This window comes from Salvelinus fontinalis, chromosome 31, assembly GCF_029448725.1.
Source record: "Salvelinus fontinalis isolate EN_2023a chromosome 31, ASM2944872v1, whole genome shotgun sequence".
Lineage (NCBI taxonomy): Eukaryota > Metazoa > Chordata > Actinopteri > Salmoniformes > Salmonidae > Salvelinus > Salvelinus fontinalis.
This window is the reverse complement of record NC_074695.1, coordinates 3,044,561-3,071,551: the sequence shown is the minus strand read 5'-3', so window position 1 is coordinate 3,071,551 and position 26,991 is coordinate 3,044,561. Positions and strand designations below refer to the sequence as shown.

General features: G+C 44.5%; 1 protein-coding gene across 1 annotated transcript in view; it reads left to right on the top strand.

Moving 5' to 3' along the window:
* LOC129829423 (filamin-A-like) overlaps positions 1-26,991 on the top strand; it is a 313,184-nt gene that overhangs the window by 97,027 nt on the left and 189,166 nt on the right. The window contains exons 23-28 of the mRNA XM_055891112.1: positions 7,413-7,575; positions 9,329-9,489; positions 11,017-11,184; positions 11,639-11,762; positions 12,454-12,610; positions 22,237-22,426. Of these exons, the coding sequence (XP_055747087.1) occupies positions 7,413-7,575; positions 9,329-9,489; positions 11,017-11,184; positions 11,639-11,762; positions 12,454-12,610; positions 22,237-22,426 (963 nt within the window). The remainder of the gene's footprint in view (positions 1-7,412; positions 7,576-9,328; positions 9,490-11,016; positions 11,185-11,638; positions 11,763-12,453; positions 12,611-22,236; positions 22,427-26,991) is intronic.

The window sequence follows — 26,991 nt, the reverse complement described above, 5'->3', positions numbered from 1 at the left end:
ACTCAAGGCTGTAATCGCTGCCAAAGGTGCTTCAACAGAGTACTGAGTAAAGGGTCTGAATACTTATGGAAATGTGATATAACAATTTTAAAAAGTAATACATTTGCTAAGTTTGTCGTTATGGAGTATTGTGATGTCATTATGGGGTATTGTGATGTCATTATGGGGTATTGTGATGTCATTATAGGGTATTGTGATGTCATTATGGGGTATTGTGATGTCATTATAGGGTATTGTGATGTCATTATGGGGTATTGTGATGTCATTATAGGGTATTGTGATGTCATTATAGGGTATTGTGATGTCATTATAGGGTATTGTGATGTCATTATAGGGTATTGTGATGTCATTATAGGGTATTGTGATGTCATTATGGGGTATTGTGGTGTCATTATGGGGTATTGTGATGTCATTATGGGGTATTGTGATGTCATTATGGGGTATTGTGATGTCATTATAGGGTATTGTGATGTCATTATAGGGTATTGTGATGTCATTATGGGGTATTGTGTGTACGTTGATGAGGGGGAAACAATTTAATCCATTTTAGAATAAGAATGAAACTTAACAAAATGTGGAAAAAATCTATAATTTCCGAATGCACTTTACATGCTATATGTTCTGTCCAGGTCCCCAGTGTAGAGGTGATCTATATGATAACTCTATATGATAACTCTGTGTTCTGTCCAGGTCCCCAGTGTAGAGGTGATCTATATGATAACTCTATATGATAACTCTGTGTTCTGTCCAGGTCCCCCAGTGTAGAGGTGATCTATATGATAACTCTGTTCTGTCCAGGTCCCCCAGTGTAGAGGTGATCTATATGATAACTCTGTTCTGTCCAGGTCCCCCAGTGTAGAGGTGATCTATATGATAACTCTGTTCTGTCCAGGTCCCCCAGTGTAGAGGTGATCTATATGATAACTCTATATGATAACTCTGTGTTCTGTCCAGGTCCCCAGTGTAGAGGTGATCTATATGATAACTCTGTTCTGTCCAGGTCCCCCAGTGTAGAGGTGATCTATATGATAACTCTATATGATAACTCTGTGTTCTGTCCAGGTCCCCAGTGTAGAGGTGATCTATATGATAACTCTGTTCTGTCCAGGTCCCCCAGTGTAGAGGTGATCTATATGATAACTCTGTTCTGTCCAGGTCCCCAGTGTAGAGGTGATCTATATGATAACTCTGTTCTGTCCAGGTCCCCCAGTGTAGAGGTAATCTATATGATAACTCTGTGTTCTGTCCAGGTCCCCCAGTGTAGAGGTGATCTATATGATAACTCTGTGTTCTGTCCAGGTCCCCCAGTGTAGAGGTGATCTATATGATAACTCTGTGTTCTGTCCAGGTCCCCCAGTGTAGAGGTGATCTATATGATAACTCTGTGTTCTGTCCAGGTCCCCAGTGTAGAGGTAATCTATATGATAACTCTGTGTTCTGTCCAGGTCCCCAGTGTAGAGGTGATCTATATGATAACTCTGTTCTGTCCAGGTCCCCAGTGTAGAGGTGATCTATATGATAACTCTGTTCTGTCCAGGTCCCCAGTGTAGAGGTGATCTATATGATAACTCTGTTCTGTCCAGGTCCCCCAGTGTAGAGGTAATCTATATGATAACTCTGTGTTCTGTCCAGGTCCCCCAGTGTAGAGGTGATCTATATGATAACTCTGTTCTGTCCAGGTCCCCCAGTGTAGAGGTGATCTATATGATAACTCTATATGATAACTCTGTGTTCTGTCCAGGTCCCCAGTGTAGAGGTGATCTATATGATAACTCTGTTCTGTCCAGGTCCCCCAGTGTAGAGGTGATCTATATGATAACTCTGTTCTGTCCAGGTCCCCAGTGTAGAGGTGATCTATATGATAACTCTGTTCTGTCCAGGTCCCCCAGTGTAGAGGTAATCTATATGATAACTCTGTGTTCTGTCCAGGTCCCCCAGTGTAGAGGTGATCTATATGATAACTCTGTTCTGTCCAGGTCCCCCAGTGTAGAGGTGATCTATATGATAACTCTATATGATAACTCTGTGTTCTGTCCAGGTCCCCAGTGTAGAGGTGATCTATATGATAACTCTATATGATAACTCTGTGTTCTGTCCAGGTCCCCAGTGTAGAGGTGATCTATATGATAACTCTGTGTTCTGTCCAGGTCCCCAGTGTAGAGGTAATCTATATGATAACTGTGTGTTCTGTCCAGGTCCCCCAGTGTAGAGGTGATCTATATGATAACTCTATATGATAACTCTGTTCTGTCCAGGTCCCCAGTGTAGAGGTGATCTATATGATAACTGTGTGTTCTGTCCAGGTCCCCCAGTGTAGAGGTGATCTATATGATAACTCTGTTCTGTCCAGGTCCCCCAGTGTAGAGGTGATCTATATGATAACTCTGTGTTCTGTCCAGGTCCCCAGTGTAGAGGTGATCTATATGATAACTCTATATGATAACTCTATATGATAACTCTATATGATAACTCTGTGTTCTGTCCAGGTCCCCCAGTGTAGAGGTGATCTATATGATAACTCTGTGTTCTGTCCAGGTCCCCAGTGTAGAGGTGATCTATATGATAACTCTGTGTTCTGTCCAGGTCCCCCAGTGTAGAGGTGATCTATATGATAACTCTGTTCTGTCCAGGTCCCCCAGTGTAGAGGTGATCTATATGATAACTCTATATGATAACTCTGTGTTCTGTCCAGGTCCCCCAGTGTAGAGGTGATCTATATAATAACTCTATATGATAACTCTGTGTTCTGTCCAGGTCCCCAGTGTAGAGGTGATCTATATGATAACTCTATATGATAACTCTATATGATAACTCTATATGATAACTCTATATGATAACTCTATATGATAACTCTATATGATAACTCTGTGTTCTGTCCAGGTCCCCCAGTGTAGAGGTGATCTATATGATAACTCTATATGATAACTCTATATGATAACTCTATATGATAACTCTATATGATAACTCTATATGATAACTCTATATGATAACTCTGTGTTCTGTCCAGGTCCCCAGTGTAGAGGTGATCTATATGATAACTCTGTTCTGTCCAGGTCCCCAGTGTAGAGGTGATCTATATGATAACTCTGTGTTCTGTCCAGGTCCCCCAGTGTAGAGGTGATCTATATGATAACTCTGTGTTCTGTCCAGGTCCCCCAGTGTAGAGGTGATCTATATGATAACTCTGTTCTGTCCAGGTCCCCCAGTGTAGAGGTGATCTATATGATAACTCTGTTCTGTCCAGGTCCCCCAGTGTAGAGGTGATCTATATGATAACTCTGTTCTGTCCAGGTCCCCAGTGTAGAGGTGATCTATATGATAACTCTGTTCTGTCCAGGTCCCCCAGTGTAGAGGTGATCTATATGATAACTCTGTTCTGTCCAGGTCCCCCAGTGTAGAGGTGATCTATATGATAACTCTGTTCTGTCCAGGTCCCCCAGTGTAGAGGTGATCTATATGATAACTCTGTGTTCTGTCCAGGTCCCCAGTGTAGAGGTGATCTATATGATAACTCTCTGTTCTGTCCAGGTCCCCCAGTGTAGAGGTGATCTATATGATAACTCTCTGTTCTGTCCAGGTCCCCAGTGTAGAGGTGATCTATATGATAACTGTGTTCTGTCCAGGTCCCCCAGTGTAGAGGTGATCTATATGATAACTCTGTGTTCTGTCCAGGTCCCCCAGTGTAGAGGTGATCTATATGATAACTCTATATGATAACTCTGTTCTGTCCAGGTCCCCAGTGTAGAGGTGATCTATATGATAACTCTATATGATAACTCTATATGATAACTCTGTTCTGTCCAGGTCCCCCAGTGTAGAGGTGATCTATATGATAACTCTGTTCTGTCCAGGTCCCCCAGTGTAGAGGTGATCTATATGATAACTCTATATGATAACTCTGTTCTGTCCAGGTCCCCAGTGTAGAGGTGATCTATATGATAACTCTGTTCTGTCCAGGTCCCCCAGTGTAGAGGTGATCTATATGATAACTCTGTTCTGTCCAGGTCCCCAGTGTAGAGGTGATCTATATGATAACTCTGTTCTGTCCAGGTCCCCAGTGTAGAGGTGATCTATATAATAACTCTGTGTTCTGTCCAGGTCCCCCAGTGTAGAGGTGATCTATATGATAACTCTGTTCTGTCCAGGTCCCCAGTGTAGAGGTGATCTATATGATAACTCTGTTCTGTCCAGGTCCCCCAGTGTAGAGGTGATCTATATAATAACTCTGTGTTCTGTCCAGGTCCCCCAGTGTAGAGGTGATCTATATGATAACTCTGTTCTGTCCAGGTCCCCAGTGTAGAGGTGATCTATATGATAACTCTATATGATAACTCTATATGATAACTCTATTCTGTCCAGGTCCCCCAGTGTAGAGGTGATCTATATGATAACTCTATATGATAACTCTATATGATAACTCTATATGATAACTCTATATGATAACTCTGTTCTGTCCAGGTCCCCAGTGTAGAGGTGATCTATATGATAACTCTATATGATAACTCTATATGATAACTCTATATTATAACTCTGTTCTGTCCAGGTCCCCAGTGTAGAGGTGATCTATATGATAACTCTATATGATAACTCTATATGATAACTCTATATTATAACTCTGTTCTGTCCAGGTCCCCCAGTGTAGAGGTGATCTATATGATAACTCTATATGATAACTGTGTGTTCTGTCCAGGTCCCCAGTGTAGAGGTGATCTATATGATAACTGTGTGTTCTGTCCAGGTCCCCAGTGTAGAGGTGATCTATATGATAACTGTGTGTTCTGTCCAGGTCCCCCAGTGTAGAGGTGATCTATATGATAACTCTGTTCTGTCCAGGTCCCCAGTGTAGAGGTGATCTATATGATAACTCTGTTCTGTCCAGGTCCCCCAGTGTAGAGGTGATCTATATGATAACTCTGTTCTGTCCAGGTCCCCAGTGTAGAGGTGATCTATATGATAACTCTATATGATAACTCTGTGTTCTGTCCAGGTCCCCAGTGTAGAGGTGATCTATATGATAACTCTGTTCTGTCCAGGTCCCCAGTGTAGAGGTGATCTATATGATAACTCTGTTCTGTCCAGGTCCCCAGTGTAGAGGTGATCTATATGATAACTCTGTTCTGTCCAGGTCCCCAGTGTAGAGGTGATCTATATGATAACTCTGTTCTGTCCAGGTCCCCCAGTGTAGAGGTGATCTATATGATAACTCTGTGTTCTGTCCAGGTCCCCAGTGTAGAGGTGATCTATATGATAACTCTATATGATAACTCTGTGTTCTGTCCAGGTCCCCAGTGTAGAGGTGATCTATATGATAACTCTGTGTTCTGTCCAGGTCCCCAGTGTAGAGGTGATCTATATGATAACTCTATATAATAACTCTGTGTTCTGTCCAGGTCCCCAGTGTAGAGGTGATCTATATGATAACTCTGTTCTGTCCAGGTCCCCAGTGTAGAGGTGATCTATATGATAACTCTGTTCTGTCCAGGTCCCCCAGTGTAGAGGTGATCTATATGATAACTCTGTGTTCTGTCCAGGTCCCCAGTGTAGAGGTGATCTATATGATAACTCTATATGATAACTCTGTGTTCTGTCCAGGTCCCCAGTGTAGAGGTGATCTATATGATAACTCTGTGTTCTGTCCAGGTCCCCAGTGTAGAGGTGATCTATATGATAACTCTGTTCTGTCCAGGTCCCCAGTGTAGAGGTAATCTATATGATAACTCTGTGTTCTGTCCAGGTCCCCCAGTGTAGAGGTGATCTATATGATAACTCTGTGTTCTGTCCAGGTCCCCCAGTGTAGAGGTGATCTATATGATAACTCTGTGTTCTGTCCAGGTCCCCAGTGTAGAGGTGATCTATATGATAACTCTGTGTTCTGTCCAGGTCCCCCAGTGTAGAGGTGATCTATATGATAACTCTGTGTTCTGTCCAGGTCCCCAGTGTAGAGGTGATCTATATGATAACTCTATATGATAACTCTATATGATAACTCTATATGATAACTCTATATAATAACTCTATATGATAACTCTGTGTTCTGTCCAGGTCCCCAGTGTAGAGGTGATCTATATGATAACTCTATATGATAACTCTGTTCTGTCCAGGTCCCCAGTGTAGAGGTGATCTATATGATAACTCTATATGATAACTCTGTTCTGTCCAGGTCCCCCAGTGTAGAGGTGATCTATATGATAACTGTGTGTTCTGTCCAGGTCCCCCAGTGTAGAGGTGATCTATGTGATAACTCTATATGATAACTCTGTGTTCTGTCCAGGTCCCCAGTGTAGAGGTGATCTATATGATAACTCTATATGATAACTCTATATGATAACTCTATATGATAACTCTATATTATAACTCTATATGATAACTCTATATGATAACTCTATATGATAACTCTGTGTTCTGTCCAGGTCCCCCAGTGTAGAGGTGATCTATATGATAACTCTATATGATAACTCTATATGATAACTCTATATGATAACTCTATATGATAACTCTATATGATAACTCTATATGATAACTCTATATGATAACTCTGTGTTCTGTCCAGGTCCCCAGTGTAGAGGTGATCTATATGATAACTCTGTTCTGTCCAGGTCCCCCAGTGTAGAGGTGATCTATATGATAACTCTATATGATAACTCTGTTCTGTCCAGGTCCCCAGTGTAGAGGTGATCTATATGATAACTCTGTGTTCTGTCCAGGTCCCCCAGTGTAGAGGTGATCTATATGATAACTCTGTGTTCTGTCCAGGTCCCCAGTGTAGAGGTGATCTATATGATAACTCTGTTCTGTCCAGGTCCCCAGTGTAGAGGTGATCTATATGATAACTCTGTTCTGTCCAGGTCCCCCAGTGTAGAGGTGATCTATATGATAACTCTATATGATAACTCTGTTCTGTCCAGGTCCCCCAGTGTAGAGGTGATCTATATGATAACTCTGTGTTCTGTCCAGGTCCCCAGTGTAGAGGTGATCTATATGATAACTCTGTTCTGTCCAGGTCCCCCAGTGTAGAGGTGATCTATATGATAACTCTGTGTTCTGTCCAGGTCCCCCAGTGTAGAGGTGATCTATATGATAACTCTGTGTTCTGTCCAGGTCCCCCAGTGTAGAGGTGATCTATATGATAACTCTGTGTTCTGTCCAGGTCCCCAGTGTAGAGGTGATCTATATGATAACTCTATATGATAACTCTGTGTTCTGTCCAGGTCCCCAGTGTAGAGGTGATCTATATGATAACTCTGTTCTGTCCAGGTCCCCCAGTGTAGAGGTGATCTATATGATAACTCTGTGTTCTGTCCAGGTCCCCCAGTGTAGAGGTGATCTATATGATAACTCTGTTCTGTCCAGGTCCCCCAGTGTAGAGGTGATCTATATGATAACTCTATATAATAACTCTGTGTTCTGTCCAGGTCCCCACATTGTAGATGTGGTGTACGATGAGACACCAGTACCCAACAGTCCATTCCATGTTGGCGTGACGGAGGGGTGTGACGCGGGGCGTGTGCGTGTGCATGGACCCGGCCTGGACAGAGGCATCACTAACAAAGCCAATACATTCACAGTGGAGACCCGGTATGACACACATGCAGACACAGCAGACGCTGTTATACAGAGGGGCTAACACCTACCCCCCTCCTCTCACACAGCTTCAGGAGACTGTCTAGCCTGTCTTCCCCCCTCCTCTCTCTCTCTCTCTCTCTCTCTCTCTCTCTCTCTCTCTCTCTCTCTCTCTCTCTATAACACACAGACACACAGCTTCAGGAGACTGTCTAGCCTGTCTTCCCCCCTCTCTCCCTCTCTGTCTGTCTGTCTCTGTGTTCCCCCCTCTCTCCCTCTCTGTCTGTCTGTCTCTGTGTTCCCCCCTCTCTCCCTCTCTGTCTGTCTGTCTCTGTGTTCCCCCCTCTCTCACTCTCTGTCTGTCTGTCTCTGTGTTCCCCCCTCTCTCCCTCTCTGTCTGTCTGTCTCTGTGTTCCCCCCTCTCTCACTCTCTGTCTGTCTGTCTCTGTGTTCCCCCCTCTCTCCCTCTCTGTCTGTCTGTCTCTGTGTTCCCCCCTCTCTCACTCTCTGTCTGTCTGTCTCTGTGTTCCCCCCTCTCTCCCTCTCTGTCTGTCTGTCTCTGTGTTCCCCCCTCTCTCTCTCTCTGTCTGTCTGTCTCTGTGTTCCCCCCTCTCTCTCTCTCAATTCAATTCAAAGGGCTTTATTGACATGGGAAACTTATGTTAACATTGCCAAAGCAAGTGAAATAGATATTAAAGAAAAGTGAAATAATCTAGACAAATGAACAATAAACATTACACTCACAAAAGTTCCAAATGAATAAAGACATTTCAAATTTCATATTATGTATATATACAGTGTTGTAACGATGTGCAAGTAGTTACTGTCAACAGGTCACAAATCTTGCTGCTGTGATGGCACACTGTGGAATTTCACCCAGTAGATATGGGAGGTTATCAAAATTGATTGGTTTTTTAATTCTTTGTGTGTCTGTGCAATCTGAGGGAAATATATGTCTCTAATATGGTCATACATTTGTCTTCTCTTGAGAGCCAGGTCTGCCTACGGTGGCCTTTCTCAATAGCAAGGCTATGCTCACTGAGTCTGTACATAGTCAAACCTTTCCTTATTAAGTTTGGGTCAGTCACAGTGGTCAGGTATTCTGCCACTGTGTACTCTCTGTTTAGGGCCAAATAGCATTCTAGTTTGCTGTTTGTTGTTAATTCTTTCCAATGTGTCAAGTAATTATCTTGTTGTTTTCTCATGATTTGGTTGGATCTAATTGTGTTGCTGTCCTGGGGCTCTGTGGGGTGTGTTTGTGTTTGTGAACAGAGCCCTAGGACCAGCTTGCTTAGGGGACTCTTCTCCAGGTTCATCTCTTTTTTTGGAACACCCTTATTTTGGTCTTACTGAGATTTACTGTCAGGGCCCAGGTCTGACAGAATCTGTGCAGAAGATCTAGGTGCTGCTGTAGGCCCTCCTTGGTTGATGACAGAAGCACCAGATCATCAGCAAACAGTAGACATTTGACTTCAGATTCTAGTAGGGTGAGACGGGGTGCTGCAGACTGTTCTAGTAGGGTGAGGCCGGGTGCTGCAGACTGTTCTAGTGCCCGCGCCAATTCGTTGATATATATGTTGAAGAGGGTGGTGCTCAAGCTGCATCCCTGTCTCACCCCACGGCTTGTGGAAAGAAATGTGTGTTTTTTGCCACTTTTAACTCCACACTTGTTGTTTGTGTACATGGATTTTAGAATGTCTCTCTCTCTTTCCCTCTATCTCTCGCTCTCTCTTTCCCTCTCTGTCTCGCTCTGTCTCTCTCACCGTAGTGGTGCGGGTACGGGGGGTCTGGGTCTGGGAGTAGACGGCCCATCGGAGGCTAAGATGTCCTGCACCGACAACAAAGATGGCAGCTGCAGTGTAGAGTACATTCCCTACGAGGCTGGAACATATAACCTCAACATCACCTACGGAGGACAGCCTATTGTTGGTATGGAGACACACACATACACACACGCACAGATACACGCACTGGTACATGTGTATTGTGCCTCTAAATTGTGGTGCTGCCTCTAAATTGTGGAGGTAACTAGTGAAGTTTCCAATCTGTAAAATTAGCTAGTAAAGTTCTAGATCTGTAAAGATAGCTAGTGAAGTTCCCAACATGTAAAGATAGCTAGTGAAGTTCCCAGCATGTAAAAATAGCTAGTGAAGTTCCCAACATATAAAGATAGCTAGTGAAGTTCCCAACATATAAAGATAGCTAGTGAAGTTCCCAACATATAAAGATAGCTAGTGAAGTTCCCAACATATAAAGATAGCTAGTGAAGTTCCCAGCATGTAAAAATAGCTAGTGAAGTTCCCAACATATAAAAATAGCTAGTGAAGTTCCCAACATATAAAGATAGCTAGTGAAGTTCCCAACATGTAATGATAGATAGTGAAGTTCCCAACATGTAAAAATAGCTAGTGAAGTTCCCAACATATAAAAATAGCTAGTGAAGTTCCCAACATGTAATGATAGATAGTGAAGTTCCCAACATGTAAAGATAGCTGGTGAAGTTCCCAACATATAAAGATAGCTAGTGAAGTTCCCAACATATAAAGATAGCTAGTGAAGTTCCCAACATGTAATGATAGATAGTGAAGTTCCCAGCATGTAAAAATAGCTAGTGAAGTTCCCAACATGTAATGATAGATAGTGAAGTTCCCAACATGTAAAGATAGCTGGTGAAGTTCCCAACATATAAAGATAGCTAGTGAAGTTCCCAACATGTAATGATAGATAGTGAAGTTCCCAACATGTAAAGATAGCTGATGAAGTTCCCAACATGTAATGATAGATAGTGAAGTTCCCAACATGTAAAGATAGCTGGTGAAGTTCCCAACATGAGATAATAAGGGCTAGTACATTATACACAACGCCCACAGTTTATTAACCCCCCAATCTCTTTCCAGTTTATTACCCCCCCAATCTCTTTCCAGTTTATTAACCCCCCAATCTCTTTCCAGTTTATTAACCCCCCAATCTCTTTCCAGTTTATTAACCCCCCCAATCTCTTTCCAGTTTATTACCCCCCCAATCTCTTTCCAGTTTATTAACCCCCCCAATCTCTTTCCAGTTTATTAACCCCCCCGATCTCTTTCCAGGTTATAACAAAGTCATCTCCTGATCTTTCTCTTCACTCCCCCTCTCTCTCCCTCTTTCTCTCTCTCGCTCTCTCTCTTTCTCTCTCTCCATTCACCTCTTTTTCTTTCTCTCTCACTTCATCTCGGTCTCGTCATTCATCTCTCTCTTGCCCTTAATCTTTCTCTATTTCTCTCTCCCTCTCCCTCTCTCCCTTCATCTCTCACTCTTCATTCATCTCTCTCTTGCCCTTAATCTTTCTCTATTTCTCTCTCCCTCTCCCTCTCTCCCTTCATCTCTCACTCTTCATTCATCTCTCTCTTGCCCTTAATCTTTCTCTATTTCTCTCTCCCTCTCTCTCCCTCTCTCTCTCTCTCTTCCCGCCTTTAGGCAGTCCCTTCCAGGTGTCTGTCAGCAACACGGTGGACATTTCTAAGGTTCAGTGCATGGGGGAGGGGCTTGGAACCAACGTGCGTGCCAACATTCCACAGGCTTTCTCCGTGGACACCTCTAAAGCAGGAGTTGCCCCTCTACAAGTCAGAGTACAAGGACCCAAAGGTGTGTGTATAAGAGCCATCTATTTTAGTTACCTTTGGTTCATGTGTAGAACTCTGGTTGCTCTTTCTCTTGTGTGTCTGAGTGTGTACATTTAGTGTGTGTGTGTGTGTGTCTGAGTGTGTACATTTAGTGTGTGTGTGTGTGTCTGAGTGTGTACATTTAGTGTGTGTGTGTGTGTGTCTGAGTGTGTACATTTAGTGTGTGTGTGTGTGTCTGAGTGTGTACATTTAGTGTGTGTGTGTGTGTCTGAGTGTGTACATTTAGTGTGTGTGTGTGTGTGTCTGAGTGTGTACATTTAGTGTGTGTGTGTGTGTGTCTGAGTGTGTACATTTAGTGTGTGTGTGTATGTTTTGATGTTTTTGGTGCGTGTGTGTATGTGTGTATGTGTGTGTATGTATGTGTGTGTGTGTGTGTGTGTGTGTTTTGATGTTGTTGGTGCGTGTGTGGTGTGTAGGTGTTGTAGAGTCAGTAGATTTAGTGGATAATGGAGACCAGACTCACACAGTGAACTACATCCCGACCAGAGAGGGACCTTACTCTATCAATGTACTGTACGCTGACCAAGAGATACAAAGCAGGTAACAAACACACACACACACACTGGCAACACACACACACACACACACACACACACACACACACACACACACACACACACACACACACACACACACACACACACACACACACACACACACACACACACACACACACACAGAGGCAACACACACACACACACACACACAGGCAACACACACACACACACACAAAGGCAACACACACACACACACACACACACTGGCAACACACACTGGCAACACACACACACACACACACATAGGTAACACACACACACACGCATAGGTAATACACACACACACACACACACACACACACACACACACACACATAGGTAACACACACACACACGCATAGGTCACACACACACACACACACACACACACACACACACACACACACACACACACACACACACACACACACACACACACACACACACACACACACACGCATAGGTAACACACACACACACACACACACACACACACACACACACACTGGCAACACACACACACACAAAGGCAACACACACACACACACACACAAAGGCAACACACACACACGCACACACACACACACACACACACACACATAGGTAACACACACACACACACAGGCAACACACACACACACCAATAAACACACAAAAACAGTTCTGACACTGCACCCCCCCCCCCCCCCCCCCAGTCCCTACAAGGTCCAGGTGTTGCCTACCCATGATGCCAGTAAGGTGCGTGCCAGCGGCCCCGGTCTCAACACCACCGGAGTGCCCGCCTCTCTGCCTGTCGAGTTCACCATCGACGTCAAGGATGCAGGAGTTGGGCTGCTCGCTGTGCAGATCACTGTGAGTTTAGTCAACAAACCTACCAGCCTACCAACACTACATACATCCTGTCAACAAAGAGACCAGTCTACCAACACTACATACATACATCCTGTCATCAAAGAGGCCAGCCTACCAACACTACATATATACATCCTGTCAACAAAGAGGCCAGTCTACCAACACTACATATATACATCCTGTCAACAAAGAGACCAGTCTACCAACACTACATACATACATCCTGTCAACAAAGAGACCAGTCTACCAGTCTACCAACACTACATACATACATCCTGTCAAGAAAGAGACCAGTCTACCAGCCTACCAACACTACATACATACATCCTGTCAACAAAGAGACCAGTCTACCAGCCTACCAACACTACATACATCCTGTCAACAAAGAGACCAGCCTACCAACACTACATACATCCTGTCAACAAAGAGACCAGTCTACCAGCCTACCAACACTACATACATACATCCTGTCAACAAAGAGACCAGTCTACCAGCCTACCAACACTACATACATCCTGTCAACAAAGAGACCAGCCTACCAACACTACATACATCCTGTCAACAAAGAGACCAGCCTACCAACACTACATACATCCTGTCAACAAAGAGACCAGCCTACCAACACTACATACATCCTGTCAACAAAGAGACCAGTCTACCAGCCTACCAACACTACATACATACATCCTGTCAACAAAGAGACCAGCCTACCAACACTACATACATACATCCTGTCAACAAAGAGGCCAGCCTACCAACACTACATACATACATCCTGTCAACAAAGAGGCCAGTCTACCAACACTACATACATACATCCTGTCATCAAAGAGACCAGCCTACCAACACTACATATATACATCCTGTCAACAAAGAGACCAGCCTACCAACACTACATATATACATCCTGTCAACAAAGAGACCAGCCTACCAACACTACATATATACATCCTGTCAACAAAGAGACCAGCCTACCAACACTACATATATACATCCTGTCAACAAAGAGACCAGCCTACCAACACTACATACATACATCCTGTCAACAAAGAGACCAGCCTACTAACACTACATACATACATCCTGTCAACAAAGAGACCAGTCTACCAGCCTACCAACACTACATACATCCTGTTAACAAAGAGACCAGTCTACCAGCCTACCAACACTACATATATACATCCTGTCAACAAAGAGACCAGTCTACCAACACTACATACATACATCCTGTCAACAAAGAGACCAGTCTACCAGCCTACCAACACTACATACATACATCCTGTCAACAAAGAGACCAGTCTACCAGCCTACCAACACTACATACATCCTGTCAACAAACCTACCAGCCTACCAACACTACATACATCCTGTCATCAAAGAGGCCAGCCTACCAACACTACATACATACATCCTGTCAACAAAGAGACCAGTCTACCAGCACTACATACATACATCCTGTCAACAAAGAGACCAGTCTACCAGCCTACCAACACTACATACATCCTGTCAACAAACCTACCAGCCTACCAACACTACATACATCCTGTCAACAAACCTACCAGCCTACCAACACTACATACATCCTGTCATCAAAGAGGCCAGCCTACCAACACTACATACATACATCCTGTCAACAAAGAGACCAGTCTACCAGCCTACCAACACTACATACATACATCCTGTCAACAAAGAGACCAGTCTACCAGCCTACCAACACTACATACATCCTGTCAACAAAGAGACCAGTCTACCAGCCTACCAACACTACATACATACATCCTGTCATCAAAGTGGCCAGCCTACCAGCCTACCAACACTACATACATCCTGTCAACAAAGAGACCAGTCTACCAGCCTACCAACACTACATACATACATCCTGTCATCAAAGTGGCCAGCCTACCAACACTACATACATACATCCTGTCAACAAAGAGACCAGTCTACCAGCCTACCAAGACTACATACATACATCCTGTCATCAAAGAGACCAGCCTACCAACACTACATACATCCTGTCAACAAAGAGGCCAGCCTACCAACACTACATACATACATCCTGTCAACAAAGAGACCAGTCTACCAGCCTACCAACACTACATACATACATCCTGTCAACAAAGAGACCAGTCTACCAGCCTACCAACACTACATACATCCTGTTAACAAACCTACCAGCCTACCAACACTACATACATCCTGTCAACAAAGAGACCAGTCTACCAACACTACATACATACATCCTGTCAACAAAGAGGCCAGCCTACCAGCCTACCAACACTACATACATACATCCTGTCAACAAAGAGACCAGTCTACCAGCCTACCAACACTACATACATACATCCTGTCAACAAAGAGGCCAGCCTACCAACACTACATACATACATCCTGTCAACAAAGAGACCAGTCTACCAGCCTACCGACACTACATACATCCTGTTAACAAAGAGACCAGTCTACCAGCCTACCAACACTACATACATCCTGTTAACAAAGAGACCAGTCTACCAACACTACATACATACATCCTGTCAACAAAGAGACCAGTCTACCAGTCTACCAACACTACATACATACATCCTGTCAAGAAAGAGACCAGTCTACCAGCCTACCAACACTACATACATACATCCTGTCAACAAAGAGACCAGTCTACCAGCCTACCAACACTACATACATCCTGTCAACAAAGAGACCAGCCTACCAACACTACATACATCCTGTCAACAAAGAGACCAGTCTACCAGCCTACCAACACTACATACATACATCCTGTCAACAAAGAGACCAGTCTACCAGCCTACCAACACTACATACATCCTGTCAACAAAGAGACCAGCCTACCAACACTACATACATCCTGTCAACAAAGAGACCAGCCTACCAACACTACATACATCCTGTCAACAAAGAGACCAGCCTACCAACACTACATACATCCTGTCAACAAAGAGACCAGTCTACCAGCCTACCAACACTACATACATACATCCTGTCAACAAAGAGACCAGCCTACCAACACTACATACATACATCCTGTCAACAAAGAGGCCAGCCTACCAACACTACATACATACATCCTGTCAACAAAGAGGCCAGTCTACCAACACTACATACATACATCCTGTCATCAAAGAGACCAGCCTACCAACACTACATATATACATCCTGTCAACAAAGAGACCAGCCTACCAACACTACATATATACATCCTGTCAACAAAGAGACCAGCCTACCAACACTACATATATACATCCTGTCAACAAAGAGACCAGCCTACCAACACTACATATATACATCCTGTCAACAAAGAGACCAGCCTACCAACACTACATACATACATCCTGTCAACAAAGAGACCAGCCTACTAACACTACATACATACATCCTGTCAACAAAGAGACCAGTCTACCAGCCTACCAACACTACATACATCCTGTTAACAAAGAGACCAGTCTACCAGCCTACCAACACTACATATATACATCCTGTCAACAAAGAGACCAGTCTACCAACACTACATACATACATCCTGTCAACAAAGAGACCAGTCTACCAGCCTACCAACACTACATACATACATCCTGTCAACAAAGAGACCAGTCTACCAGCCTACCAACACTACATACATCCTGTCAACAAACCTACCAGCCTACCAACACTACATACATCCTGTCATCAAAGAGGCCAGCCTACCAACACTACATACATACATCCTGTCAACAAAGAGACCAGTCTACCAGCACTACATACATACATCCTGTCAACAAAGAGACCAGTCTACCAGCCTACCAACACTACATACATCCTGTCAACAAACCTACCAGCCTACCAACACTACATACATCCTGTCAACAAACCTACCAGCCTACCAACACTACATACATCCTGTCATCAAAGAGGCCAGCCTACCAACACTACATACATACATCCTGTCAACAAAGAGACCAGTCTACCAGCCTACCGACACTACATACATCCTGTTAACAAAGAGACCAGTCTACCAGCCTACCAACACTACATACATCCTGTTAACAAAGAGACCAGTCTACCAACACTACATACATACATCCTGTCAACAAAGAGACCAGTCTACCAGTCTACCAACACTACATACATACATCCTGTCAAGAAAGAGACCAGTCTACCAGCCTACCAACACTACATACATACATCCTGTCAACAAAGAGACCAGTCTACCAGCCTACCAACACTACATACATCCTGTCAACAAAGAGACCAGCCTACCAACACTACATACATCCTGTCAACAAAGAGACCAGTCTACCAGCCTACCAACACTACATACATACATCCTGTCAACAAAGAGACCAGTCTACCAGCCTACCAACACTACATACATCCTGTCAACAAAGAGACCAGCCTACCAACACTACATACATCCTGTCAACAAAGAGACCAGCCTACCAACACTACATACATCCTGTCAACAAAGAGACCAGCCTACCAACACTACATACATCCTGTCAACAAAGAGACCAGTCTACCAGCCTACCAACACTACATACATACATCCTGTCAACAAAGAGACCAGCCTACCAACACTACATACATACATCCTGTCAACAAAGAGGCCAGCCTACCAACACTACATACATACATCCTGTCAACAAAGAGGCCAGTCTACCAACACTACATACATACATCCTGTCATCAAAGAGACCAGCCTACCAACACTACATATATACATCCTGTCAACAAAGAGACCAGCCTACCAACACTACATATATACATCCTGTCAACAAAGAGACCAGCCTACCAACACTACATATATACATCCTGTCAACAAAGAGACCAGCCTACCAACACTACATATATACATCCTGTCAACAAAGAGACCAGCCTACCAACACTACATACATACATCCTGTCAACAAAGAGACCAGCCTACTAACACTACATACATACATCCTGTCAACAAAGAGACCAGTCTACCAGCCTACCAACACTACATACATCCTGTTAACAAAGAGACCAGTCTACCAGCCTACCAACACTACATATATACATCCTGTCAACAAAGAGACCAGTCTACCAACACTACATACATACATCCTGTCAACAAAGAGACCAGTCTACCAGCCTACCAACACTACATACATACATCCTGTCAACAAAGAGACCAGTCTACCAGCCTACCAACACTACATACATCCTGTCAACAAACCTACCAGCCTACCAACACTACATACATCCTGTCATCAAAGAGGCCAGCCTACCAACACTACATACATACATCCTGTCAACAAAGAGACCAGTCTACCAGCACTACATACATACATCCTGTCAACAAAGAGACCAGTCTACCAGCCTACCAACACTACATACATCCTGTCAACAAACCTACCAGCCTACCAACACTACATACATCCTGTCAACAAACCTACCAGCCTACCAACACTACATACATCCTGTCATCAAAGAGGCCAGCCTACCAACACTACATACATACATCCTGTCAACAAAGAGACCAGTCTACCAGCCTACCAACACTACATACATACATCCTGTCAACAAAGAGACCAGTCTACCAGCCTACCAACACTACATACATCCTGTCAACAAAGAGACCAGTCTACCAGCCTACCAACACTACATACATACATCCTGTCATCAAAGTGGCCAGCCTACCAGCCTACCAACACTACATACATCCTGTCAACAAAGAGACCAGTCTACCAGCCTACCAACACTACATACATACATCCTGTCATCAAAGTGGCCAGCCTACCAACACTACATACATACATCCTGTCAACAAAGAGACCAGTCTACCAGCCTACCAAGACTACATACATACATCCTGTCATCAAAGAGACCAGCCTACCAACACTACATACATCCTGTCAACAAAGAGGCCAGCCTACCAACACTACATACATACATCCTGTCAACAAAGAGACCAGTCTACCAGCCTACCAACACTACATACATACATCCTGTCAACAAAGAGACCAGTCTACCAGCCTACCAACACTACATACATCCTGTTAACAAACCTACCAGCCTACCAACACTACATACATCCTGTCAACAAAGAGACCAGTCTACCAACACTACATACATACATCCTGTCAACAAAGAGGCCAGCCTACCAGCCTACCAACACTACATACATACATCCTGTCAACAAAGAGACCAGTCTACCAGCCTACCAACACTACATACATACATCCTGTCAACAAAGAGGCCAGCCTACCAACACTACATACATACATCCTGTCAACAAAGAGACCAGTCTACCAGCCTACCGACACTACATACATCCTGTTAACAAAGAGACCAGTCTACCAGCCTACCAACACTACATACATCCTGTTAACAAAGAGACCAGTCTACCAACACTACATACATCCTGTCAACAAAGAGACCAGCCTACCAACACTACATACATACATCCTGTCAACAAAGAGACCAGCCTACCAACACTACATATATACATCCTGTCAACAAAGAGGCCAGCCTACCAACACTACATATATACATCCTGTCAACAAAGAGACCAGCCTACCAACACTACATACATACATCCTGTCAACAAAGAGACCAATCTACCAGTCTACCAACACTACATACATCCTGTCATCAAAGAGGCCAGCCTACCAACACTACATACATCCTGTCATCAAAGAGGCCAGCCTACCAACACTACATACATCCTGTCAACAAAGAGACCAGCCTACCAACACTACATATATGCATCCTGTCAACAAAGAGGCCAGACTACCAACACTACATACATACATCCTGTCAACAAAGAGACCAGTCTACCAGCCTACCAACACTACATACATACATCCTGTCAACAAAGAGACCAGTCTACCAGCCTACCAACACTACATACATCCTGTCAACAAACCTACCAGCCTATCAACACTACATACATCCTGTCATCAAAGAGGCCAGCCTACCAACACTACATACATACATCCTGTCAACAAAGAGACCAGTCTACCAGCCTACCAACACTACATACATACATCCTGTCAACAAAGAGACCAGTCTACCAGCCTACCAACACTACATACATCCTGTCAACAAAGAGACCAGTCTACCAGCCTACCAACACTACATACATACATCCTGTCAACAAAGAGACCAGTCTACCAGCCTACCAACACTACATACATACATCCTGTCATCAAAGTGGCCAGCCTACCAACACTACATACATACATCCTGTCAACAAAGAGACCAGTCTACCAGCCTACCAACACTACATACATCCTGTTAACAAACCTACCAGCCTACCAACACTACATACATCCTGTCAACAAAGAGACCAGTCTACCAACACTACATACATACATCCTGTCAACAAAGAGGCCAGCCTACCAGCCTACCAACACTACATACATACATCCTGTCAACAAAGAGACCAGTCTACCAGCCTACCAACACTACATACATACATCCTGTCAACAAAGAGGCCAGCCTACCAACACTACATACATACATCCTGTCAACAAAGAGACCAGTCTACCAGCCTACCAACACTACATACATCCTGTCAACAAACCTACCAGCCTACCAACACTACATACATCCTGTCATCAAAGAGGCCAGCCTACCAACACTACATACATACATCCTGTCAACAAAGAGACCAGTCTACCAGCCTACCAACACTACATACATCCTGTTAACAAAGAGACCAGTCTACCAACACTACATACATCCTGTCATCAAAGAGACCAGCCTACCAACACTACATACATCCTGTTAACAAAGAGACCAGTCTACCAACACTACATACATCCTGTCATCAAAGAGGCCAGCCTACCAACACTACATACATCCTGTCATCAAAGAGGCCAGCCTACCAACACTTCATACATCCTGTCAACAAAGAGACCAGCCTACCAACACTACATACATACATCCTGTCAACAAAGAGACCAGCCTACCAACACTACATACATACATCCTGTCAACAAAGAGACCAGCCTACCAACACTACATACATACATCCTGTCAACAAAGAGGCCAGCCTACCAACACTACATACATACATCCTGTCAACAAAGAGACCAATCTACCAGCCTACCGACACTACATACATCCTGTTAACAAAGAGACCAGTCTACCAGCCTACCAACACTACATACATACATCCTGTCAACAAAGAGACCAATCTACCAGTCTACCAACACTACATATATACATCCTGTCAACAAAGAGGCCAGCCTACCAACACTACATATATACATCCTGTCAACAGAGACCAGCCTACCAGTCTACCAACACTACATACATCCTGTCATCAAAGAGGCCAGTCTACCAACACTACATACATACATCCTGTCAACAAAGAGACCAGCCTACCAACACTACATATATACATCCTGTCAACAAAGAGACCAGTCTACCAACACTACATACATACATCCTGTCAACAAAGAGACCAGTCTACCAACACTACATACATACATCCTGTCAACAAAGAGACCAGCCTACCAACACTACATATATACATCCTGTCAACAAAGAGGCCAGTCTACCAACACTACATACATACATCCTGTCAACAAAGAGACCAGCCTACCAACACTACATATATACATCCTGTCAACAAAGAGGCCAGCCTACCAACACTACATACATCCTGTCATCAAAGAGGCCAGTCTACCAACACTACATACATACATCCTGTCAACAAAGAGACCAGTCTACCAGCCTACCGACACTACATACATACATCCTGTCAACAAAGAGACCAGTCTACCAGCCTACCAACACTACATACATCCTGTTAACAAACCTACCAGCCTACCAACACTACATACATCCTGTCATCAAAGAGGCCAGCCTACCAACACTACATACATACATCCTGTCAACAAAGAGACCAGTCTACCAGCCTACCAACACTACATACATGCATCCTGTCAACAAAGAGACCAGTCTACCAGCCTACCAACACTACATACATCCTGTTAACAAACCTACCAGCCTACCAACACTACATACATACATCCTGTCAACAAAGAGACCAGTCTACCAGCCTACCAACACTACATACATCCTGTTAACAAAGAGACCAGTCTACCAACACTACATACATCCTGTCATCAAAGAGGCCAGCCTACCAACACTACATACATCCTGTCAACAAAGAGGCCAGCCTACCAACACTACATACATCCTGTCATCAGAGGCCAGCCTACCAACACTACATACATCCTGTCAACAAAGAGGCCAGCCTACCAACACTACATACATCCTGTCAACAAAGAGTCCTAACCTACCAATACATCTACTCCCACTATGTCTAAGAGTCCTAACCTACCAATACATCTAATCCCACTATGTCTAAGAGTCCTAACCTACCAATACATCTAATCCCACTATGTCTAAGAGTCCTAACCTACCAATACATCTAATCCCACTATGTCTAAGAGTCCTAACCTACCAATACATCTAATCCCACTATGTCTAAGAGTCCTAACCTACCAATACATCTAATCCCACTGTATCTAAGTGTTTTAGCCAGGTATAGGAGATGGTATGCTTACCAAGGTCATGTGCGGGCTAGCCCATCGGTCGGACTGTCTCGATGTTTACCTAATCCGACTGTCTGTTTCCATGGTGACTGTCTCCAGGACCCAGAGGGGAAGCCTAAGAAGGCCAGTATCTGTGACAACAAGGACGGGACCTATCTGGTGTCGTATATACCTGACATGGCAGGTCGTTACACCGTGCTGATAAAGTATGGAGGGGACGAGATCCCTCACTCCCCTTACCACATCAGCGCTCTACCTACTGGAGATGCCAGCAAGTGTACCATCACAGGTAGGACACAGACCGATTGTGTGTAACTGTATTGATTGATTATTTGTGCATTAGTGTGCCCTTCACCCCACATGCACATACCCTTCTCCCTTCCTCCTCCCCCTCCTTCACATTTGCTTCATCCCTCCATTTGGAGAACCAGGTGTTGCCTCTCATTGTGTTTGTCACAGTTTCGCTCCCCTGCTTCCACCCTTCTCCTTCTCAGTGTCAATCGTAGGCCACGGCCTGGGTAAGAACACTTAGGTGGTAGATCCACTAGTCTGGTCTGGTCTTGTTCCGTCTCTGGGTAAGAACACTTAGGTGGTAGATCCACTAGTCTGGTCTGGTCTTGTTCCGTCTCTGGGTAAGAACACTTAGGTGGTAGATCCACTAGTCTGGTCTGGTCTTGTTCCGTCTCTGGGTAAGAACACTTAGATGGTAGATCCACTAGTCTGGTCTGGTTCCGTCTCTGGGTAAGAACACTTAGGTGGTAGATCCACTAGTCTGGTCTGGTCTGGTTCCGTCTCTGGGTATGAACACTTAGATGGTAGATCCACTAGTCTGGTCTGGTTCCGTCTCTGGGTAAGAACACTTAGGTGGTAGATCCACTAGTCTGGTCTGGTCTGGTTCCGTCTCTGGGTATGAACACTTAGATGGTAGATCCACTAGTCTGGTCTGGTCTGGTTCCGTCTCTGGGTATGAACACTTAGATGGTAGATCCACTAGTCTGGTCTGGTTCCGTCTCTGGGTAAGAACACTTAGGTGGTAGATCCACTAGTCTGGTCTGGTTCCGTCTCTGGGTAAGAACACTTAGATGATAGATCCACTAGTCTGGTCTGGTTCCGTCTCTGGGTAAGAACACTTAGATGGTAGATCCACTAGTCTGGTCTGGTCTGGTTCCGTCTCTGGGTAAGAACACTTAGATGGTAGATCCACTAGTCTGGTCTGGTTCTGTCTCTGGGTAAGAACACTTAGGTGGTAGATCCACTAGTCTGGTCTGGTCTGGTTCCATCTCTGGGTATGAACACTTAGATGGTAGATCCACTAGTCTGGTCTGGTTCCGTCTCTGGGTAAGAACACTTAGGTGGTAGATCCACTAGTCTGGTCTGGTCTGGTTCCATCTCTGGGTATGAACACTTAGATGGTAGATCCACTAGTCTGGTCTGGTTCCGTCTCTGGGTAAGAACACTTAGGTGGTAGATCCACTAGTCTGGTCTGGTCTGGTTCCATCTCTGGGTAAGAACACTTAGATGGTAGATCCACTAGTCTGGTCTGGTTCCGTCTCTGGGTAAGAACACTTAGATGGTAGATCCACTAGTCTGGTCTGGTCTGGTTCCGTCTCTGGGTAAGAACACTTAGATGGTAGATCCACTAGTCTGGTCTGGTTCCGTCTCTGGGTAAGAACACTTAGATGGTAGATCCACTAGTCTGGTCTGGTTCCGTCTCTGGGTAAGAACACTTAGATGGTAGATCCACTAGTCTGGTCTGGTCTGGTTCCGTCTCTGGGTAAGAACACTTAGATGGTAGATCCACTAGTCTGGTCTGGTTCTGTCTCTGGGTAAGAACACTTAGATGGTAGATCCACTAGTCTGGTCTGGTTCTGTCTCTGGGTAAGAACACTAAGATGGTAGATCCACTAGTCTGGTCTGGTCTGGTTCCGTCTCTGGGTAAGAACACTTAGATGGTAGATCCACTAGTCTGGTCTGGTCTGGTTCCGTCTCTGGGTAAGAACACTTAGATGGTAGATCCACTAGTCTGGTCTGGTCTGGTTCCGTCTCTGGGTAAGAACACTTAGGTGGTAGATCCACTAGTCTGGTCTGGTCTGGTTCCGTCTCTGGGTAAGAACACTTAGGTGGTAGATCCACTAGTCTGGTCTGGTCTGGTTCCATCTCTGGGTATGAACACTTAGATGGTAGATCCACTAGTCTGGTCTGGTTCCGTCTCTGGGTAAGAACACTTAGGTGGTAGATCCACTAGTCTGGTCTGGTCTGGTTCCATCTCTGGGTATGAACACTTAGATGGTAGATCCACTAGTCTGGTCTGGTTCCGTCTCTGGGTAAGAACACTTAGGTGGTAGATCCACTAGTCTGGTCTGGTCTGGTTCCATCTCTGGGTAAGAACACTTAGATGGTAGATCCACTAGTCTGGTCTGGTTCCGTCTCTGGGTAAGAACACTTAGATGGTAGATCCACTAGTCTGGTCTGGTTCCGTCTCTGGGTAAGAACACTTAGATGGTAGATCCACTAGTCTGGTCTGGTTCCGTCTCTGGGTAAGAACACTTAGATGGTAGATCCACTAGTCTGGTCTGGTTCCGTCTCTGGGTAAGAACACTTAGATGGTAGATCCACTAGTCTGGTCTGGTCTGGTTCCGTCTCTGGGTAAGAACACTTAGATGGTAGATCCACTAGTCTGGTCTGGTTCTGTCTCTGGGTAAGAACACTTAGATGGTAGATCCACTAGTCTGGTCTGGTTCTGTCTCTGGGTAAGAACACTAAGATGGTAGATCCACTAGTCTGGTCTGGTCTGGTTCCGTCTCTGGGTAAGAACACTTAGATGGTAGATCCACTAGTCTGGTCTGGTCTGGTTCCGTCTCTGGGTAAGAACACTTAGATGGTAGATCCACTAGTCTGGTCTGGTTCCGTCTCTGGGTAAGAACACTTAGATGGTAGATCCACTAGTCTGGTCTGGTTCCGTCTCTGGGTAAGAACACTTAGATGGTAGATCCACTAGTCTGGTCTGGTTCCGTCTCTGGGTAAGAACACTTAGATGGTAGATCCACTAGTCTGGTCTGGTCTGGTTCCGTCTCTGGGTAAGAACACTTAGATGGTAGATCCACTAGTCTGGTCTGGTTCTGTCTCTGGGTAAGAACACTTAGATGGTAGATCCACTAGTCTGGTCTGGTTCTGTCTCTGGGTAAGAACACTTAGATGGTAGATCCACTAGTCTGGTCTTGTTCCGTCTCTAGGTAAGAACACTTAGATGGTAGATCCACTAGTCTGGTCTGGTTCTGTCTCAGGGTAAGAACACTTAGATGGTAGATCCACTAGTCTGGTCTGGTCTTGTTCCGTCTCTGGGTAAGAACACTTAGATGGTAGATCCACTAGTCTGGTCTGGTCTTGTTCCGTCTCTAGGTAAGAACACTTAGATGGTAGATCCACTAGTCTGGTCTGGTCTTGTTCCGTCTCTAGGTAAGAACACTTAGATGGTAGATCCACTAGTCTGGTCTGGTCTTGTTCCTCCTCTGGGTAAGAACACTTAGATGGTAGATCCACTAGTCTGGTCTGGTCTTGTTCCGTCTCTGGGTAAGAACACTTAGATGGTAGATCCACTAGTCTGGTCTGGTCTGGTTCCGTCTCTGGGTAAGAACACTTAGATGGTAGATCCACTAGTCTTGTCTGGTTCTGTCTCTGGGTAAGAACACTTAGATGGTAGATCCACTAGTCTGGTCTGGTTCCGTCTCTGGGTAAGAACACTTAGATGGTAGATCCACTAGTCTGGTCTGGTTCCGTCTCTGGGTAAGAACACTTAGATGGTAGATCCACTAGTCTGGTCTGGTTCCGTCTCTAGGTAAGAACACTTAGATGGTCCACTAGTCTGGTCTGGTTCTTTCTCAGGGTAAGAACACTTAGATGGTAGATCCTCTAGTCTGGTCTGGTCTTGTTCCGTCTCTGGGTAAGAACACTTAGATGGTAGATCCTCTAGTCTGGTCTGGTCTTGTTCCGTCTCTGGGTAAGAACACTTAGATGGTAGATCCACTAGTCTGGTCTGGTCTTGTTCCGTCTCTGGGTAAGAACACTTAGATGGTAGATCCACTAGTCTGGTCTGGTCTGGTTCCGTCTCTGGGTAAGAACACTTAGATGGTAGATCCACTAGTCTGGTCTGGTTCTGTCTCTGGGTAAGAACACTTAGATGGTAGATCCACTAGTCTGGTCTGGTTCCGTCTCTGGGTAAGAACACTTAGATGGTAGATCCACTAGTCTGGTCTGGTTCTGTCTCTGGGTAAGAACACTTAGATGGTAGATCCACTAGTCTGGTCTTGTTCCGTCTCTGGTCCGTTACTTTGTTACTTTAGGCTGTTTGACTCTGCATGGCACACAGTTGTATTTCACCCAGTAGATATGGGAGTTTATCAAAATTGGGTTGGTTTTCAAATTCTTTGTGGATCTGTGTAATCTGAGGGAAATATGTGTCTCTAATATGTTCATAGAAAGTGCAGCTCGTTTCCACCTCATTTTGTGGGCAGTGAGCACATAGCCTGTCTTCTCTTGAGAGCCATGTCTGCCTACTGTGGCCTTTCTCAATAGCAAGACTATGCTCACTGAGTCTGTATATAGTCAAAGCTTTCCTTAAGTTTGGGTCAGTCACAGTGGTCAGGTATTCTGCCACTGTGTACTCTCTGTTTATGGCCAAATAGCATTCTAGTTTGCTCTGTTTTTTTGTTAATTCTTTCCAATATGTCAAGTAATTATCTTTTTGTTTTCTAATGATTTGGTTGGATATAATTGTGTTACTGTCCTGGGGCTCTGTGGGGTCTGTTTGTGTTTGTGAACAGAGCCCCAGGACCAGCTTGCTTATGGGACTCTTCT